Source organism: Schistosoma mansoni, assembly GCF_000237925.1.
Source record: "Schistosoma mansoni, WGS project CABG00000000 data, chromosome 1 unplaced supercontig 0135, strain Puerto Rico, whole genome shotgun sequence".
Lineage (NCBI taxonomy): Eukaryota > Metazoa > Platyhelminthes > Trematoda > Strigeidida > Schistosomatidae > Schistosoma > Schistosoma mansoni.
Window position 1 is genome coordinate 614,552 of NW_017385993.1, and position 16,905 is coordinate 631,456.

General features: G+C 35.7%; 1 protein-coding gene across 1 annotated transcript in view; it reads left to right on the forward strand.

Annotated features, from left to right (window-relative positions):
- Window positions 1–16,905, forward strand: part of Smp_176060 (ubiquitin ligase E3 alpha-related) — a gene marked incomplete at both ends in the record, with an annotated part of 75,075 nt that overhangs the window by 35,905 nt on the left and 22,265 nt on the right. Inside the window, 11 exons of the mRNA XM_018791679.1 lie at window positions 1,540–1,685; window positions 3,505–4,132; window positions 5,381–5,676; window positions 7,125–7,274; window positions 8,699–8,770; window positions 9,779–9,875; window positions 10,930–11,082; window positions 12,762–12,989; window positions 13,401–13,640; window positions 14,833–14,989; window positions 15,676–15,916. Coding sequence (XP_018645194.1) covers window positions 1,540–1,685; window positions 3,505–4,132; window positions 5,381–5,676; window positions 7,125–7,274; window positions 8,699–8,770; window positions 9,779–9,875; window positions 10,930–11,082; window positions 12,762–12,989; window positions 13,401–13,640; window positions 14,833–14,989; window positions 15,676–15,916 — 2,408 coding nt within the window. The remainder of the gene's footprint in view (window positions 1–1,539; window positions 1,686–3,504; window positions 4,133–5,380; window positions 5,677–7,124; window positions 7,275–8,698; window positions 8,771–9,778; window positions 9,876–10,929; window positions 11,083–12,761; window positions 12,990–13,400; window positions 13,641–14,832; window positions 14,990–15,675; window positions 15,917–16,905) is intronic.

Sequence of the window (16,905 nt, forward strand, 5' to 3'; positions counted from 1 at the left end):
TAGTGGTTAAAGTATTCAGCTTTTAGCTGATTTGTCGCATGTTCGAACCTGTGTATAAGGTGATAGTTGGAGGAATGCGATAGGAAATCCGAGACCTGAGTTTCGTGGCATTTGACGCTCGTCAGCAAGGTGTACCTGAAATTTTAGAGAAACTGACGCTTCCTGACGGACTCGATCCTGTGTCATCCAGCGTCACAGTCATAGACGTTATCGTTAAGCTATCCGGGCTGCGACTGACCTACTGTTGGATTGAGATTTTTCACAACTGATGGACCACTGGGTAGTGGCCAGTTGATATAAAAAAAGTCGACCTCAAAATGTTACCTTAAACGGAGTTCGCACCTGTCACCCTGGCCGAAATTCATAGTGAATTGGTAAAAATATATTAACCTAAATATTATCATCTTATCCCGTTATTATCAAATAGACTATTTGATAGTGATTACTCAGTGGTGAATATTTGTAATCAGGATTGCTTTTTCTCTGTACTTCACAAATGAATCTTAATTCGACAACCATTAAAAGCTAGAAAGATCTGAAAATCTATTTCATTCTAGTATAAGTTTCTTCAGCAATGTGTATCCACAACACCGCAAAGAATCTAACCTAGAACTTTCGAATCTCATGGCGATTGTTTAACTCATGGGTTATTGAATCAGTATCCAATGGTCTAAACTTCTAACATCAGTCAAGTTGTCTTATTGCACAGCAGCGTTCGGTTATAATTTGTAGGTAACCGCCTTACACCCAACATAATCATTCATTGTTGGTCAGTTATATTACAAAGTTTTATTTTCAGTAACATGAATACATTTCCTCTATTCCTCTTGTTAGAATACCTTGCTAAAGAAAGAGTGGTCAGGCAACGGAACTTTTATAATCGATGGAATCATATTTCCTTTTATTTTTCCTTACTATATTTACGTAACCTGTGTCATTTTCAAGATTAGATGCACAGAATAATACTGTTAGTTTCTATCGGCCTAGATGTCTCATTAACCTGTACTCTGGGTTTTTATAGAATTACACCTTGATCTAATCAATAATGATTACATCTTGACATTCAACTTTTTGATATCCACTTAGCAATGACTCGATCATAAAGAAACTATATTGGTCATTCTTACCTTTTTCCCTTTATCTTCACTGTACATGTATATGACCCATGTTGTTGTATACAAGGTACCTTGTCGAAGTCTGCTAGCTCACCACGATTAGTGATTTGAAACTTTTAATATTATGGATGAGTTTCATTCTTAGTGGTGGAGATGCATCTTCTTTATCTATCCCAGTAACTCTTTATATATATCTCCTAATTTTGTCTTCTCGAACCATATTCTTAATGTTCGATCTCCCTTACTTTCACTGCTGCTGGTATTATTTTGACTTCTTTTCTATGTATCCTGTTGATTTTATCTAATTATGATATAGTTAGAAAACTTGTGCTAGTTCACTTTTATGCCTGTCTGTATGTTTATTATAACTAACTGTCGTATTTCTTTCAAATTTATCTTTTTTTAATATTCCACGCTTGTATAGATGACCAATCTGTTTAGTCCATCCATTCGTGTTGAATTAGTTGATCGTGATCTACAATTGTTACAAATTGCTAGTTGTGTATTACCACCAGATGAATTTATTGTTCGTTTAATACATAAATTTCATTTGGGTAATTATTTAAAGACGTGAGTTCAAGTTGTTTCAATGGAACTAATCAATTTTGATAGTTCATGTGAATGTTTTTTGGGTAGGTTAAGGTTATCTTCTCTAAGCTTTGTAATTTATAATTGGAAAGCTTTTAGGATCGTATTGGACAACAAAATCATCAACGTTTACTCCACAAATAATTCATTTTAATTTTTGAATATTTGATGCCTAGTGTTTAATCTTTACATTATTGAGTGTTTTAATTCTGTAGTCCAAATTTTCCTATTCTAAACAATTCATATAACATAGAGTCTTCTGTTAGAACTGAGTAATAATGCCAGCATGTTTGGGATGCGTTTCTCCCCATCCAAATGTAAATTGTTACTCCAGGACTGGCCTGCGTCAACACCTGAGCTAAGGATAGGGAGTGAAGTAGTCGAACGCGTGGACAACTTCACTTATCTTGGAAGTCTGATCAGCCCTAATGGGTTGGTGTCTGACGAAATCTCAGCACGGATTCAAAATCTCGTTTGGCTTTTTCCAACTTACGTCACCTATGGCGAAGGCGAAATATCCGTCTATCAATCCGGTGTTCATCTTGTTGTGCTAACGAGGTATGGCAACGTGGACCGATGCATAATGTGTCTGGTCCTACGTTGTAGCTGACTGACTGATATAACATAGAATCATAACTATGCAATGCTGGTAATAAAGGTGATTGTTTTATTTATTCTTCTTTATATGATTGAATCCCACTAGTCTTAAGTTCTTTCCTAGAATCAATGTACCTGAATTGATTATCTTGCATAATTTATTCAAAACAACTATGGAATCATGTGCATCAGTTGAAACCATCAAATGCATTTTCTGACTTGTATTTATTGAAGTAAATGAACCTAATTTGTCATTTTTAAATTCTTCAAAGTTGAAATCATGAGTCAATTGAAGCTAGACAACCATGGAAAACCTGGAAGCACTGGACGGCCGTTTGGTCTTATTATGGGACTCTTCAGCAGTGCGCGTTGTTAGATATCAACTCACAAAAGACAGTTGGTGAACGGTTGCTCATACCTCGTGGATCGGTTGAAGTTAGATATTAACAACGTTGGATGCCGGCTCAATGGTCAATCGGTTAAGGGCTCTGGCTCGAGATTGGTAGGTCCTGGGTTCGAATCTCGGGAGTGCGGGCTCGTGTATGCTCACTGCTGAGGAGTCCCATAATGGGGCGAAACGACCGTCCAGTGTTTCCAGGTTTCCCATGGTGGTCTAGCTTCAATTGATTCATGATTTCAACTTTGAAAAATACTGAAATCTCTACAAAATCCCTTCTGATTTTAAAATTCGTTTGCATCTCGGATCGTTTACCTGAAAGTTATTCAACTTATTATCAACTGGAGATTTATTTAGTGATGTTTATTTCTCATCCTATAAATCATCGGGTAAATTACATATATTTACGTTCTTATTCAATGATTACATATTAATAATAATACATACCGGTATGCTGCAATCTCAAGCACTTGTTTATACTGAAGTTCTCTGACTGTTTAAACGTTTTTCCCCGCCTATCTCATGTTACATCAGGTAATGTTACTTTTATGATGGCCATCACATTAAGACTAATAGTAATATAAAGATTGTGTTTGAATGAAACTACTAGACAGAGGATTGTTTTGTTAGTTGCAAAAGTGACTCAAAGAATAGCCTTATTTGAAGAGTTGTACCATAGAATAGCAAGCTACTTATAAGTAAGCAGTTGATAAATGCTGAACTTCCAAAATCGTTGTCTTTTATTAAATGTTTTCTCTTTATCCAACTTTTATTTTTTAAAAATAAAAATACAAAACAATAATTCAGTGATGTGTCTTCTAAAGAACCCGGTCTTGGTCGTGTGCATGCAGTGGAAATGTTGTTACGCGTTATATTGGCATGTGTTTCTAATCGATCACGTCCTTCAATGGGTTATTTTACCAAAGACTACTATATGGTGAACGACTCTAATAATAAATTGTTGAGTTGTTTGGATGAAATCCTGATTGATAATGAATCGGAAGTTTACTATCCGAGCTTAATTAATGATGTTATACATACATTATGCCTGAAACCTTTAAGTTACAGTGAATTATTATCCATCCTTCCATATCAAAATGCAAGTAGTTTATTATTAAGAACTCCGACGGAACAATCCGATTCAACACATCAACAGTCAGATCAATCAGACCATGAAATGAGCACAGAAGAAATACAACAATCGTCAACATCATCTTGTCCTATGGATGTGGGTCCTAGACCATCAGTGTTATCTGCTTCAATATCGAGGAGTGCTAATAAACGTGCTATAGAAAATGCATTACCTAAAATATTACGTAAACTAGCCGTACAATCATCGGTGAATAACCGTACAGTGTTCAGTATACGACCAGAATATATGGCATATCGATTTAATCGATTTTATTGGGGATATCGACATCCGGAACAAACAGCTGTAAGTGTACTATCATATATATGCTAGTATGTTTGTACAATATAGTTTTGATAAACATCAATTCAAATATTACTGTAAAACATTTGGTTTCCACAGTCGTAGAAAATGTATGAGTATCTAAAACATTACATTGTAGTTTTAAGTCTGTTAGAATAATAAGTAAACTGAAGACACATTCGATCAATCTATTTTTAAATGATTAATAAACTTCTAGAATTCATTTTGGGTTTCTGTTATATCTTGAGGACTAGTGGATGCCTAGTTAATGTGTGACTTGATGAGACCGCCAATCAGAGAGCAGCGAATTATCGATTGGAACAGTGACAGACGAAATCCGTACAAGCAGTCTAGAGTGCTTATCGATCCTGCTTTCTGCCTAGCCCAGCCAGTTACATCCAGAACACCAATAACAGCCTCTGTGGTATGAATCGTTGTATTTCAAACATATTGAGTTTATATACCAAACAGACTGACCACATCGTACCATAAAATAGAGAATAACAACTTGTATCATAACCAACAAAAGTATTTTTATATTCTTCTTCAATGTTATATTCGCTTCAAATATTCTGTTTAATGTTGTTTGTCTGTTTAGAATTCAAGCTAAATGGTTGAAAAAGTACATTAGTTATCAAAAACAAGTGGTCATTCCTCCGAAGTTGCAGCAAGAATAATTTTAGAACTGTTAATGTCAACTGTATTCTCGTAGACTAATTCTTGAAAACACTTTGAATTGTTTAGTAAATAATTAATACAGATTCTCATCGCCATTATATTGACATCATAGAAAACTTACTTACTTACGCCTGTTACTCCTTGTGGAGGAGCATAGGCCGCTCACCAGCATTCTCCATCCAACTCTGTCCTGAGCCTTCCTTTACAGTTCTTTCCAGTTGTTATTCATCCTTTTCATATCTGCTTCTATTTCCCGGCGTAATGTGTTCTTTGGCCTTCCTCTTTTTCGGAAGTCACGAGGCCGATTCACCTTCTAACAACCAGAGCAACACTCTTTATAGGTACATGGAATGTCCGGACAATGTGGGAGACAGGAAAGACCAGTCAAATAGCAATGGAAATGAGATACATCATAGAAAAGATTGAGAATAAAGTTATCCATTAGGATAATGCATATTACGACGAACTTGGAGTCTGTATTTTTAGTCGTTTTTCTTATTAGGTTGAATAGAATTGTGCTTAATAGTTTAACCCAGGACATAAACAAAACTTCGTTTTTATTATCTTCAATAGGCTGAAGCAAATGTTTCTAAATGTTTAAAGAAATGGATTCAAGAACAAAATAATATCAATTTAAAAAATCTTCCAATACCACCACCAGCTCCTCGTCCTTTACACAGATTTACACCATCTGTTCATCCTGGTCCATTACATATTATTCAATGTGTTACATTTGTACGTTTAATTAAAACACTATTAGATATTGCCTATTCTCATGGAACATCAGCTTCATGGTGGTCACATAGTCTATTAGATTTGTTATTACATTTGATTACTGTTGCATTGTATGAAGATGAATTAAATGGAAGGTAAGTTTGTTTGGATTTTATTATAGCGCTGATTGTTTTTGTGTGGTTGTTCTAATTTTTAAGTGTTGAAACTCGATAAACGATTACGATTGAGTTATGGTTGAACTTGCAGTTATTGTTATGTTACAAACGATTAGGGTTATACTGGTACGAAGGGAATCGATTACATTCAGTTCTCCGTCATTGTTCATTGGTTATTGGGCCTCCTTGCACGGATGGGCAAATAAATCTTGTTGGATAGTAGTTCTCCCATAATAACGGCCTGATCATATGGCACCCAATATTAAACAAGAATTCGTCCTTTTAAAACAGATAACATTAATATGCTTTAGACACTATACCTCACTCAACGTTCCTTCACCGGAACAATATTCTTATTCCAATAATCCAAATAATAGAGATACGTTTGTAAAAACATCACATTTTATACAAGAATATTGCAGGATCTCTGCTCGTCTGCTAGCGCTGTTTGGTTGAACATCGGTCAATCAGCGTACTTCCGATTCAATCAGTTTATACAACAGTCAGAACTCTATCCTGCTAACAGTTTTTAAGCATTGTTGCTATTTTTTTTGAATGTATAAATTAAGTTACTCTTCAGTTTTCTGGATAATATTAAGTTGTATTTTCTCTTCTGTTTTGTAGAAGATACATTTGTATCTCACCTCAGCCATACCATTTGAGAATGATATGCAACAATGATAACCATTTTATTTATTCCCTGCAGCTAATATTAACAAAGTGGCTAACTGTTTGGTTTCAATTTCGAACCCCTCTCCAGTTCAATAAGAACACTGGAAATCTTGGGTTCCTTTTTTGCAAAACTACTGAATTTAGCGCTTAAATAATTAATTTTCTTAGCACTAACGTTTGGGTTTCCGAATTCAATAACTACAGATGCTTTTTCATAGTTGAAATCATGAGTTAATTGAAACTAGAGCACTATGGAAAACCTGGAAGCACTGGACGGCCGTTCTGTCCGTTGGATGCCGGCTCAGTGGTCTGTCGGTTAAGTGCACGCGCGCGAGACTGGTAGGTCCTGGGTTCGAATCTTGCGAGTGCGGGATCGTGTATGCGCATTGCTGAGGAGTCCCATAATAGGACGAAACGGCCGTCCAGTACTTTCAGGTTTTCCATGCTGGTCTAGCTTCAATTAACTCCTAATTTCAACTATGAAAATACTGAAATCTCCACAAAACCCCTTCGAACTACAGATGCATTTTACAATTTAAATTCAGTTTTACTTCAGAGACTGAAAACTTTCCTGCAAAAGAACGTCCGAATTATACGTAATCATATACCGTTATCTTACACTAGGATTGAATGTTTTACAGACTAAATCTCTATCTCGTAAATTTGGAATAACACTTATCAATTTATTTATAACTAAATCGAATAAAATTTCACCACGTCTTCATTTTCTCTTTTGTTTTCCATTCATTTCTTAGTAAAACTGGTTCATATCCGTTTTTGACGGCCGTTAGCCGTGTCCCAGAACAAAATGAATCAGATGCTGAATTAAAAGAGCTTGCACGTTCCGGGCATTGGTTGAAGTCAGACACAATCGATAAATCTGTTTTGTTTACACTTTTAAATAAGTATGTTTATTGTTATTAGCATTTTTTAAAAGTAAGGTCTGTCAGTCAGTCAGCTACAACGTAGGACCAGGCACATTTATGCGTCAGTCCGTTATCATACCTCGTTAGCACAACAAGATGAACACGGGATTCATAGAAATAGTTAATTTAGTGGTGGTAGTATATAAAAGTTTGTATATAAGGATATAGCACAGGAAGAAAGAAAGATTTAAAGCAATTTGAATCTCAAGGTTGAAGGGAAGATAAAGAGTGTATACATCTACGCCATTATGATAGATTCTGAGCTATGTCACACAGTCTCCAACGATTGGTTATGATAGTCACGCAGACCCCAACCAGGTAGTCTGTATCTACCAACATGGCTTAGACTAGAAGTTAGTGACTTCATGCTCTGATGCCACTTTTTGATTTGACCGTCCCTAACTTTCTTCCAAACATCCCTAATACTAGCCAGCATTGTGCGTCGTGGTAATCGGTGTTTAGGCATACGTAACACGTGGTATAACCATCTCAGTCGACGAAGATTCATGACCATATCAACTGATTTACTATCATTTCCTAAGTAAGGTAATTACCATCAATACGAAGAATTTTCACCAAATATGTATCATAGCTTGTGTTTACAACTGAATTAAATTTTACGCACTTAACTTTACAGAAAAGTTTGTGAGCATCCACTTAGCAACATCTTTGGTACATATAATATGTGTAGCTTAAGTACAGTACGTGTCTACAGTCATGTGGATTTGGTTAGGTTAACTTATTTACTATTTGTGTTTTGAAATGTCCACTCTGATTTTCATTGTATATGTATGACATAATAAAATGAATAGACTTTTCAAAGGAAAGCTGTTTGCGTAGGAATTTATTCATCAGTCATTTGAATATCTGAATGTCTTAGGAAATAATTTTTCATGATCCCAAGTGAAGGAAGTAAATTCGTATACCATTCATTGGATCCTATATGCACCATTTGTTTAGAATTATAATGAGGTTCTTAGTTGTGGGACTTCCCCCCTTCTTCCCTAAGGTAAACTCTCCCTAACAATTAGTGCGGTTTATACACAGGAAGTTCACTTTTATTCCCGTGTTTCTTTTAAAGATGTTACAACCTGAAATGTGTTATTAATCAGTGAGGGATGATAATCTCTTTACATTCTACTACAGCAATGCGTTTGAAAGTAATGTGGTTTATGCAATATTCAGTGATTTAAGTCCATTAAGACACTAAAGATATGTTTTTTCCCAGTACACTAGAGTGTAATAATCTTTTCCATCTCAGCCATTCGCGTTTTTTCTGGCAATTATTCAACTGTCTCATTGATATCCATTCTGCCAGTTTTCAACCCTTGTAGTTAATGGTAATTGTGGAACAAATACTTCTAATTTTTTGTAATTAGTCATGTCTTTTTTCTAAATTCCAGTAATTGCATAACTTCTCGATTGGTACGCATATTGAATTCTACATATCACGATGATCACTCGGATTTGATTAGGTAGGTAAATTAATTTTTATTTTACCATAGCCTTCCTTTGGTTTTTTCTCCTGGTAGTTGTTGAGTTGGTCTAGTGTTTATGTTATGTCACGATAAGAATAATGGATGGTAACTTTGGGATCTATTTATGAACCAATATCATGTATATATTTTTTATCGTATAATCGCTAAATAAATAGAGTATTCATATTAGTGTCCCTCTTATTGTAAGCTTTATTCTAACCCATAGATTGTTGTTATACGATTTACCATTCACGAATTACACCCAGTCTACTAATTACTGTTCCCCCTATTCACAGCCACATTTGGCTGAGTCTTGTACAAATGTTATTTTCTATTTTATTGGTGCGATGCGGTTTGTCTGTTTGGTATATAAACTCAGTATGTTTGAAATACAATGAATCATACTGCAGAGGCTGTTATTGGTGTTCTGGACTTAACTGACTGGGCTAGGCAGAAGCAGGACCGATACGTACTCTAGACTGCTCGTACAGTTTTCGTGTATCACTGTTCCAATCGATAATTCGCTGCTCTCTGATTGGCGGTCTTATCACGTCATACTTCAACAAGGCCTCCACTCGGCCACAAGTTATAACAGTTTATTATGCCCGAATACTGAATTCTTTTTTGATTTGATAACCATATATTTTAATGGTCGGTGTTTCAAGTCCTAAAATGTTCAGGTAAACTTCTGTCTAGTTCATACAAGTATTTCTTCTGTCTCAAGCTATTCGAAGTATGAAAATACGCTAGTTAGTTACTATGTTGTTACCGAATATATGTTTATCTAGAGCTTGTCGCATTAACCGTAACACTTGCGAATCGCCTGCGAAGTATCATGTACTTCATAATCACAAATTTTCATTTTTAGTGAATGTCAACTAGTACAAAACTTAATTCCTGTAAATCTTACTGATAACCCTTAATCACCTAACATATGTCTATCCATATCTGAATATTGAATTTACTAGTCATGATATATGTATTTTGTCATCTTTATTATTGTAGATGGACTTTAGATTATTGGAATGAAGTTGTACAAGGTATGATAGGTGGACAACAGTCTGTTCATAAACTTTCGTCTGAACTTGGTGAAATAAAAAAGGTAATTTGTTCATAAAAAAGGTTACTAATTATTTCTTTGTAATTCCCTGCATAAATAAAGTTTATTGAGGTACAATTGGTTACCCTATGCTATTATTCTTGTTGAATAAGGTTGTATAATAACTGTAAAGTAACTCCAGCCCCCAAATGCCCTGGTACGGCCGAGAGTGGGGAGAGTCTGCTCTCCCTCTCGAAATGCTCTCATATGACCACGCGTATATAGCCCCTGCCAGGGAAATCCTACTCACTGCCTTCTCGTGGCGGGGGTGTTGTTTACGAAATTGAGAGGACGAAAAGCGAATGTTCGGGGAGTTGGAAAACCCTGATTCAAAACCAATGGTGCACATGGGCTCCAGTATCCTGAGGGAACAAATGGCGTATGAATCAACCGTTAATCACCGTCTACCATGGGACTGCATCTCCTCACGATGCTCCACTGCCTTGTGGATCAGACATTCGGATCAAAGGCTCCGGGTGTGGCCCCCTAAGAAAACCATCTGTTTCAGTCTGGGCACCTGGGCAGTATCACAGCCCTCACATTAATCAAATGAGATTTGTGTGACGCATATTTATCTGGTGTTCCTTATACCAGTATTTATGTGTTTAAATAAATAAATAAGTAAACGTAACTCCAATTCCTTGTATTTCATTAAATCTCTTGAATTTGTGGTTTACACATATAGGAGGCCAAATGACTCGTGTTTATTCACAATGATTATGTGATGAATGTTTTAAGCATGTAAATTTGTCAGTTGGTCAGTTATAGACAACATAGGACAGGACCTGTGGTTAGTTTGCATCCGTCTTAGCGGGTTCATTCAAGAGAGAGAGAGAGAGAGAGAGAGAGAGAGTCATGATGAAAAACTAAAGAAGTATTTCTCCCGTCTATTTATCGTTTTACCAAATGTCCCAATTGTAATTTTCGGTTTACTATTAATGGCTTATATTTTATGGAGTTCTGTGATGTTTTTTGTTTTAATTATGTTAAAAATATCCCTAGTTTTTTATCAAAAAAATAAAATAAATTACCTATGTCACTCTGTTTACTATCTTAGGAACCTTCATCTTATCAGTTGTCAAGTGCACAAGTTAAACAAGATCGTGCAGAGAAAGCACGAGCTCGACGTGCACGAATTATGGCACGTATGTCAAACATGCAAAGAAATTTTATGGATTCGTTATCACAGAATGAGGCAACTACAAACGAAGTATGTTTAGTATCCTGAAATGATATGTACTTTCCATTTTACATAATTTTTGATTCTAACACATTAAGAACTTTGTGGAAATACATTATTGTTCGACTACATAATGGATTGTCGACACTATAGATAGATTGAAATCCAATGTACGTCTCAAGGTTTCTGCTGCGTCTCAACTTGCTGTTAACTCCGTAGGTCACAGTTACTCTCTCCCTGTAACTTTGAGGAATTTAAAGAACAGAAGGGGTTTTATAGAAAATTTAGTATTTTCATAGTTGAAATCATGAGTCCATTGAAGCTAAACCACCATGGAAAACCTGGAAGCACTGAACGGCCGTTTCGTCCTATTATGGGACTCCTCAACATTTAAAGAGGTTATATATTGCTTAAGATTTTATTTAGCATTTTTGAATCAAGCACAATTTTTAGGGACCAGCTCTATTTAGTCAATATAAACTCAAATATTAAAAATAGGATAGTAAAAGTGTTTAAAGAAATAGAAATAAGGAATTTCTCACTAACCTAATTTACTGTATTCCACTAATTGGCATTAATAGTGTATGCATATACTATTTAATGATTTTAGCAGGAAATTTTCACGAAAGCTAGATAGGTGTAAATCATCAGAATTGTGATTGTTCGCATTCTTATATAATAAGAAAAAATACTTCACTGTGATGTTGAATCATGGTTTTGTTCAATGACTATTTGGCAAATTCTATCAGCACTAAGGATTACTCAATGTGGTAATATGTGTAATCTGTAGCTAAATGTACAAATTTAATTGAAGCAACTTATTTCTTTTGATCGTCATTCAATTGATCATTTGTTGTATGTTGCATAACTACTTCTTGGTTATCATGTAAAACTGTATAAAGTCTACACTTGAAACATGGCCGATAAGAGTAGAGCATATTCGTAGGCTGCTACTATTTGATCATAGGTGTCTTCGAAGCATTACTCGTATATCCTGGGACCACTGGGTAAGTAATGTAGATGTTAGTAAACGGGTACTAGGTAGGGATGGAAAATCGATTGATGAAGTAGTGGAACTTCATCAGTTGAGATGGCTGGGACACTTGTTACGTATGCCCAACAACCGACTGTTCCGACGTGCAATGCTATATGGTGTAGGAGTAGGTTGAAGAAAGCTAGGGGCGGCCAGACCAAAACATGGCATAAATCCATGAAGTCACTGACAAGTGGACTGCGCCATGTTGGTAGGTGTAGACTACCTGGTTGGGATTAGCGAGATGATAGCAACCGATGGTTAGAGACCTTGAATGACATGGCTCAAAATCGTTTGCAATGACGAAGGTGCATCCACTCTTTGTGTTCTACCAAATTCTAATCTTCTGAATTCTTCATGTCCGTATCCTTTCTCTCTTTCCAAATTCATTTCACTGTATTATACTCCTTCAATAACATCTCGAAACCCTAATCTTTCACAATAATGCTTATACTCTTACTACTTCTACCACTATGGTATTTGAATGAACAACTGGATCTCTGTGCTAATGTGGTATGGCGATTCGAAATAATGTATGTACGTACGTACGAAGTTCTACGTTGTGACTGACTGATACTTGAAATTATTTTTTATCATAATCTCAGAGTCGACTACATTGAAACATCACTGTACAATTCATTGCTTGTTTTATTATGCTGATACATACTTTTTTTAGGCTGAATTAATGGATATTGATTCTCCTGAAACAATGAACAACAATAATAATCAGTCAACAATAACACAATCTGAATCAATCATTTCGACTGTAGTACAACAATGTGCACTTGGTCCAACAAGATCTTTAGGTGGTGCTGCTTTCATCATATCAGATTCATCACATTTACGAGGAACAGATAGTTCAACTGTACAAAATACTGAATTAGTAACTTGTAATTTATGCTTGGTATGTTATTGTATGTGTATAATTTGATTGTATAATTTTCTTATCCTACTTCTCAATCGAATAAATTCTTTATTGTTTTCTTCGGAAGAAAAATGGATACATCTTCATTTTTTTGAAGTTGAACTCTGGCAATATGAAAATGTTTTTCTTGTGGTCATTCTCAACCTCTCAAAGGGTCTGTTGGGATATTCACAGGAATATCTCTACAGGGTCGGACCCAGGACTTTCAGATATACCAACGAACGTCGCGCCCTTTTTAATTTTGTTTTTGCGCCCATCGGTTTACTTTGCTAACTTCAAATTCAACAATCTCTTTAAGCTCCGAATCATTAATCAATTATTATGATAATCTGCAGCATAGATTCACTTCATATTATCCTTATTTCAATGTTGTTACCATTTTTATGATAGGAAGAAGTAACAGAACAAGCATCGAATCGAATGGTTATGGCTGCCCATGTATGTCGATCTTCTGTACTATCATCACGTGGTATTGGATGGTTAGAAGGTCCTGTCACAATGTCTGTTGCTGAGCGTCTATGTGTTGAAAATGAAATGATTGGTTCAGAATCCTCAACAGTTGTTGGTAACCATCCTGTGCATTATGATAAACTATTTCCTGCTAACAAAATTCATAATGAAGACAATCAGGTTATTGATAATTTATTACAGCTATTTTTATTACATTTGTGTGTATCGTTGTGTTTATTTTGTTCATCTTCATCATCTAACTTGTTTTCAAATAGTTTATATTGTGAACTCTGGCCCATGGATAATAGGAACCACTGACCGTCCAGTGGTGCATTTATTGACTCTATCTTCATTATGATGATCGGACCAACAATCTTCCGTTCAACCAGCAGTACAACTCACTCCAGACCAATAGCTAATTGACTGTGATACATTACAGGAAACATTTATCCCCTATCGGCTCACAAACCTCTTCTAATCAGTGTTGTGATCAGAGGTCGATGATAACAAGCATTCATAATTCTTTTTTTTTCACTCGAAACTCACTTGATTATGTACATTAATAACCACACCAAAATGTCCTCCAAATGCCCGGGTATGAGGGAAGTCAGCTCTTCGTCCCCAAATGCTCTCACATGGCTATGTGTATACAGACACTATCAAAGAAACCCTACTTACTGCCCTCTCGCGGCGGTGGTGTTGTTTAAGAAATTGATGGGACGAAAAGCAAATATCCGACGCTTTAACCGGGTCAGTGGACACAGAGAATCCACCTAGGGGATTGGGAAACCCTGATTCTAAACCAATGGTACATATGCGCTCTAGGATCGTGAGGGAATAAATGGCGTATAAACCAATTATTGGTCACCAGCTACCATGAGACTGCATCTCGTAACCTTAAGGTCAAAGGCTCAGGATGTAGCCCCCAAGAAAACCACCTGTTTTGGTCTGAGCACCCGGACATTATTCCAGTCCTCATACAAATCGAATGATTTATGTGGCGCATGTCAATTCATTGCCTCCTTGTACCAATGTTTATGTGCTTAAACAAAATTGAGTCTACCTTTGATATACTTATGTAACCTTTGTGATGATATTGTTTGTGACTGATTATTTATATGTGAACTGTTTTGTTCCGTTTACTCGTTACTATGATATTATTGGTTGACTTTTTCCGTTTCTTGATTGATCTGGATTCTGTGTTTGTAGAAATTCTCTGGTATTTTGATATACTCACTACTAAAAGCATCCTCCTGAACTACAAATTGTGTCTCCGTTGTGTATCACTATTATTTCAATGTCAGTAACTTTTTTTTAGACATTTTACATTTATTCCTGATTCTTCTTACCTCTCTTCTGTTTTTGTTTTTAGCTTATTCCTTTTCTTGCATCAGTATCAACAACAGCTGCGGCTACATGTGCCGGTTCATCAAGAATGGGACTTCGAATAATTCCTGAATTATTATCTGGTATACGATGTCTAGAGCTACGAAAGGATACTTCTATGTCAATTGATTACACAAATAAAAGTATGTCAATTTTGTCCTATGATATATAGGATTGTTTAAATCAATATTATTTGTCGACAATAATTCTAATTGTTCGTTGAAGCAATTTTAGTCAATTTAACCCATCTTTGTACCGTTGTGACGTCGGTATTCCTGTAAAGCATAGTACTTACTTACGCCTGTTACTCCCAATGGAGCATAGGCCGCCGACCAACATTCTCCAGCCCACTCTGTCCTGGGCCTTCCTTTCTAGTTCTATCCATTTTTTGTTCATTCTTCTCATGTCTGTCTCTATTTGTTGGCGTAATGTGTTTTTTGGTCTTCCTCTTTTCCTTTGGCCTTCAGGATTCCATGTGAGGACTTGTCTTGTAATGCAATTAGGTGATTTCCTCAAAGTATGCCCAATCCACTTCCAGCGTTTCTTCCTGATTTCTTCCTCCGCTTGAATCTAGTTTGTTGTCTCCCACGGTAACTTGTTGTTGATGTAAAGCATAGTGCATACAGTTTATCCATACTAAGTACATACAACAAATCTATGCATTTTATCCGAACATTTACTCACACACTTCGTGTTAATACAAGTTAATAATGCTATCAGTGTATAAAATGACCTGATATTTGATATTGTTTAAATGTAATTTTCTTCTCATTTTAATTGTGCAATGAGTTAAATGTCGTTATAATAATGATAATCATAATTATTATAGATGTTCTTGGTCCTGGCTTAGTTGATCAATTACTTGATAGTTATGGTCTATCATCATCATCAGATCAAGATATCAATCATTCATTTATATTAGATCCTTGGCATCCACGACCTTTAGTTTCTAGTCGTGATCCAATTTCAGAAGAAGGATCATTTTTCACTTTTTGTTCACATCCTATGCATGCTGCATGTAAAACAAAATATGCAAGACAAATAAAAGGTCGAGTAGATCATCTAAATCGGTGAGTATTTTTTGATGATGATCATATATTCATCAACGTTTCGTTTTCAACTGCCTAATTCATTTTTTACGTAATCGGGTTTACATAATCTGCTTTTGAGCTACATTTGTCGTATGAACAGTATGCATGCACAAACCTGATCTAGACAGATCACATTGTTCATACGTGCCATCGATTGATTACAGGTGCATTGTTTCAACGCATTAAGCCACCGCTCCATCGAAAACGACTTACCTTCAAATTGTACTAACTCACTCGAGTGTCTGGTAGTCCGTCGTGAATAACTTTTTCAATTATATTTTTAACTATGATTGTTTGCTGAATTTCTTTTGAAGCCAACTGAAAAGCTTGTGTATTCGAAAACCCCTTTTTTCGAATCAGCAGAATAGGATCTTGAAAATTATCTCCGATAAAACTAAATGGCAATATTAAGTTTCGCTAGAGCACAATGTCTTTCATGCATGTGTAACCATTCGAGAGTTGTATAAAGTTATATGTGTAAATTTATCATCATTTTCCTAAAGTAACTCGGACAATCGTCCTCAACGTTCTAATTTCCCCCCATAAGGACAGATGGGAGGTGGTTATACTATTTTCTCAAAAAAACAAATAATCGAAGTTCATAAGAATTTTCTCCATTTGTTAAATAAATACACAGCTATTTTAGGATAAATCAATAAATACTTTAATTCCCCCATTCCAGAAATCCTATGATGTAAAAATCTATATCAGCTTCAGCAGGCTTTCCTGACTGAATAGTTAATTATATAATTGTAATTGTTTGAATCTTACCGTTCTCGATGTTAAGGGGCGAATTCCGATCAATCTCTTTTTCGGCTCGCTTATTAGGTTTGCATACTTGTTCGTGATACAAAGTACATGATAAGAACTAATTATGAATATTTTATTAGATTAATTTCCCTCGGAAGCCTTTTTGTGAAGATGTTTTTTTATGGGGGAGATTGATAACCCCTCCCTCAAACCTACTT